Source organism: Orycteropus afer, unplaced genomic scaffold (genome assembly GCF_000298275.1).
Source record: "Orycteropus afer afer isolate SDZICR_OR568_19922 unplaced genomic scaffold, OryAfe1.0 scaffold00001, whole genome shotgun sequence".
NCBI lineage: Eukaryota > Metazoa > Chordata > Mammalia > Tubulidentata > Orycteropodidae > Orycteropus > Orycteropus afer.
Window position 1 is genome coordinate 32,440,388 of NW_006921588.1, and position 4,879 is coordinate 32,445,266.

The window sequence follows — 4,879 nt, forward strand, 5'->3', positions numbered from 1 at the left end:
AAACTCATTGCTGTCAAGTCGGATCTGACTCATAGCAACCCCTCCTTGGGTTTCCCAGGTGGTATCACTATGGAAATAGATTGCCCTATCTTCCTTCCGAGGAGTGCCTGGTGGGTTTGAACTGCCAGCCTTCTAGTTAGCAGTCAAATGCCTTACGCACTATGACACCAGAGCTCCCTTTGAATCACTAGGACAAGCTTATCGAAGGTTCCTCTACTAAATTTATGAAAGTCAATAAATTTTGGTCTTATCATAGATACATGATGGAGAGCAAAGCATATACTTTCTAACTGATAACCTTGTGCTTCTTACAGAGATCTGCAAGCAGAATAAGCTTATTCAGGAAAAAAAAGATAACTTGTTAAAGTTGATTGCTGAAGTAAAATGCAAAAAGCAGGAAATAGAAGTCCTGACAACAAATATCCAGAATCTTAAGGAAGAATATGCTAAAAAGAAGGAAAGTAAGTTTCATTTCAATTCATACTAATCATAATTTCAAAGTATTAATGATTTTCAATTATTGTGTACATCTTACCTGCTCTGCAGTTTATTGCTAAAATTGTATAACATGCCTCAGGGTCCTAGCTAGGCCATTCCTCTCAGCAAGGTGTCACTGAAGTTAGCCAAGTGAGTATTTGGTTTTGTTTTATTTAAAGGCCTTGTCCTCTGATTCCTAATACAACCAGAGTGATAATGAAATTGGCATGGGGCTTAATTAAATAAAATGGGAGACCATTTTTCTAGGACAAACTACACTGTAATTGATGTAACAACTACATGTTGACCACACATTCTCTGCCAGGAACTATTAAGGTCTCTCATTATGCTGCAAAGTCTCTTTCATATTCAAACAAAAGGAATGTTTCCTTGTTTGCCCACAAAGCAATAAATTCTTAAATCTCTTGAAAATAGCAAAGCTTGTTTTGTTACTGCTATTTCTTATCTAGTTTTTATCCAGGGCTTTGCTGTGAAATTATTTTTCTCATCTGCTAAGTATTACTTAAGGAAAATTGTACTAACTGTAAAAAAATTCTAAAATGTCACAAAATGAGATTTTCATGAGAAATAGCTATGTTTAAAAGAGTATTTTTTCCAGTGAAGCTAACCAGAAAAATCAAATAGTGTAAGTCTTTCTATTTCTAGCTAATCATGCAAATCTCTGGCCTATTTATTCATGGTACTGCATAATAAAAAAGAATAAAACATGATACGTCTCTCTCTATATATTTTTAACCAAATTTTTATTCCAGTTTGAATGGAGGCAAGCCCTTTTAGCTAATGACAGAGGTAGAAACTGAATAAACATAAGCAGATTGTTTTGTCTGGCATCATTTTTATAGTTTTCAAGAATTTTTTTTTTTATTAATTAAAGGAACATTAATTGAGTGTTGTTTAAAACATTTTATACTGTGTTTTCATTTATAAAATCATAGCTATATCCACTGCTAACAAAGCTATTGAAGAGAGACTGAAAAGACTGCAGAAATCTGCAGACTTGTATAAATGTCGACTTGGACTAGAAATTCGCAAAATTTATGGTAAGTATATTAATAGAAATATAACATATGAGGTTAGAAAGGTGTATCTTTTGTTAAGTAGAGGAGCATCTAAAATAATGACTACATTTTTAACTAGAGAATAGGTGGAAATTATAAAAATTTTTTATCATTTTAAGCCAATTACTGATGCTTTGGTTCTTATCATTCAATATTTTTATAAATGTATTTTTGGCATAGTGTCAATATTAAAGTAATGTTTGTTCCTTGTTCTTATTTGGTATTGTATCATTAGTATTTCTTCAGTTGCTACAGCCTTCATAATGATAGTTTTAAAGTGGTGTAAAGGTTCATTCTATTAATGTCATGTGATTTATTCAGTCTTTTATCTATTGTTTGACACATGCACTACTTCTAACATTGTGTTTGAATCCTGCCAGTTTTAGAAATACTATAGGGCACATAGACTTCTCCGTCTTTTGTATTATTTCCGCAGAATTACTGTTAGGAATTATTGTCTTCAAAAACATGACTCTACATGTTTATATGTCAGTTTACAGCAATACCTATTATATCAAGGGTCTTCAAGGTTTGATGATCCCCTAGGAGGACATCAGATAGTTATAGTCATGGATAAGATTTATTGCAGCAAAAAGTTATAAAACAAAATCCAAGGGCAAAGGTACATGGGTGAAAATCTAGAGAACATTGTACCAGTGGGGTCACATGAAAAACTAAACCCATCACAATGGAGTTGATTCTGATTCATTGTGACCCTGCAGGACAGGGTAAAACTGCCTGTAGGGTTTCCAAGGCCATAAATCTTTATGGAAGCAGACTGCCTCATCTTTCTCCTGTGGAGTGGCTGGTAGGTTCCAACCACCAACCTTTTCTTTAGCAGCCCAGTCTTTTAACTACAGTGCCACCAGAGCTCCTATTGTAGAGTCACACGGGATATCCTTAATTCCCATAGCATTAAATTATGAGAACAGATGGGAAGTGTTGTCTGCAAGGGAAGCTTATTAAAGACTCATTGCTAGATTTTTTACTGTGGGTTGGTTATGTAGGCACATTGTCTGCCAGTCCCCATTCCAGACTCCTGGAAGGAAAACAGGTATTCAGCATAAACCACATTATTTATTTAGTTCAGGCACAGTAAACTACCCTTATCTATTAGAGAATGGTGAGAACACTCCCAAATCCAAGTTCCCTGATGCCAGCTGTGCAGAAAAGAGTTAACATTGCAAGCCTGCTTGTACTTAGAAAGGCCCTTAGTTGGTATCTGGAAACTTGTATTTTGTGAGAATTCCCAATTCCATAACTGATAAAGAGTGGCTCACTGACCTAAACTGTTTTTGCAAGCAATACTTTTATGCTGAGTACTTGCTTTCACCTTGGGAGTCTGGAATTTTAGTACCTGCTAGGCTGCCAACATGATCACCCCTCAATAAAAACCCTCGGTGTTGAGCCCTTGTAACAGGCTTCTTTCATTGCCAACACTTCACATGTAGGAGAATTGAGTGATTACTGGGAGAGGTTTCTGGAAGCTTGTGCCTGGTTTCCCTTGCACTTCATCTCATGCACCTTTTTCTGTTGCTGATTTTACTTTGTATCCTTCTGCCTTAATAATATTACAGCCATGTGTATGACTATGAGTCTTACCAGTCCTGCTTGAGAATCATTAAACCTGTGTGTTGTCTTGGAGACCCAGCACATTAGTCAAGGGCCAGCATTGCAACAAAGAGGCCTTTCTAAAGTTTTAAGGATAGCAGTCTCAGGCCTGCTCTGTTAACTCTTTCCACATACCTACTTACAGTGCATGAAAATACCCATTTTATTATATTCTTGCCAGGTTGTGTTTTTGGTTTTGCATTTGTAGTTTTGCCAGTTGACTAAGCACGAATGGAACTTTTTAAAAACATAACCATTATGCATTTGTTTGTTTGTTTCCCAAAGCAGTTTAGTTGCATTATTATAGCTGTTATAACTGCCTCCTCTTCTACCTTCCAATTTTCTTAGCCCTGGTCCCTTGATAGTTCTTTTTTTCTTTTTTTATGTAGAGCAAATTAGTTTCCCATTCAACAGTTTATACACTTTGTGTGTGTGTGTGTGTGTGTGTGTGGCTGTGTGAGAGACATGAGTTGAAATCCCCTCAGTGTAACATCACTCTTCCCATGTCCTCCTTGGGTTCCCTGTTTCCATTTGCCCATCTTTCCTGCCCCTTCTTGCCTTCTGAACTTTAATTTTGGGCATATACTGCCCTTTTGGTCTCATATGATTGTTCTGAGCAGCACATTCCTCATAGGTGTTTATTGTTGACTTTATAGGTCTGTCTGTTGTTTGGCTGAAAGGTGATCTCTGGGAGTAGATTCAGTTCCAGGTTTGAAGGGTGTCTAAGGGGCATAGTCTCAGGAGTTTTATCAGTTTCTGTCAGACCAGTAAGTCTGGTCTTTTATGATTTTGAATTTTGTTCTTTATATATTTCCCATTCTGTCTATGACCTTCTATTATGATCCCAATCAGAGCAGTTGGTAGTGGTCGCCAGGCACCACTTTGTTTTTCTGGTGTCAGGCTAGTGGAGGCTGTGGTTCATGTGGTCTGTTAGTCCTTTGGACTTATTGTTTCCTTGAGTCTTTGATTTTTCTTCACTCTTTGCGCTAGTCGGGATAGTTGTATCTTAGATACTCACAAGCTTTTAAGACCCTAGTCACTACTCACCAAAGTAAGGTGTAGAGCATTGTCTTTGTGGACTAGGTTATACCTGTTGACCTAGGTGCTCCCTGAAACTATGGTCCTAAGCCCTCATGCATATTGACTCAGTCCCTCAAGATATTTGTCTAAGAAGTTTTCATAATTTTGCCCTCTGTATGCTCTACTGTATACCTGTATACATTTGCAGCACATATAAATATGTATGTAGACATATCCTCTGCCAGCAGCCATCTAGATGCAACAATGGGTCTCTCCTTGTCCAGAACAAAGAAGAATGAAGAAAACCAAAGATGAACGGAAACAATTAGTCTAAGCAACTGGTACTCCATGTGATCCTTAGCCTATATGACTCTGAGACCAGAAGAACTAGATGGTGCCTGGCTACCATTGTCAACCACTTGGAAGAGAATCTGTGTAGGAGATACTGAATAGAGTAAGAGAACACTGTGGAACAAAACTCGAAATCATAAAAAAGAAGGGACCAGGTTTGCTGGTCTGATGGAGCCTGGTGGAGCCACTGAGACTATGGCCCCTAGCTGCCCTTCAGGTCTGGAATTGAACCTACTCCTGTGGCTTCCAGCCAAACAGAAGACAGGCATATGAGCTGAACATTTACATTAGGTAGATACACTTCTTGGAGAGATCAGTCATGGGAGAATAGAAGGGCTGTG

The 4,879-nt window shown here is 37.7% G+C and overlaps 1 protein-coding gene across 1 annotated transcript in view; it reads left to right on the forward strand.

The window, feature by feature from the left end:
- The window catches only part of SPC25 (SPC25 component of NDC80 kinetochore complex), a 16,533-nt gene that overhangs the window by 7,429 nt on the left and 4,225 nt on the right, over positions 1–4,879 (forward strand). Inside the window, exons 3-4 of the mRNA XM_007946265.2 lie at positions 315–461; positions 1,434–1,538. Of these exons, the coding sequence (XP_007944456.1) occupies positions 315–461; positions 1,434–1,538 (252 nt within the window). The remainder of the gene's footprint in view (positions 1–314; positions 462–1,433; positions 1,539–4,879) is intronic.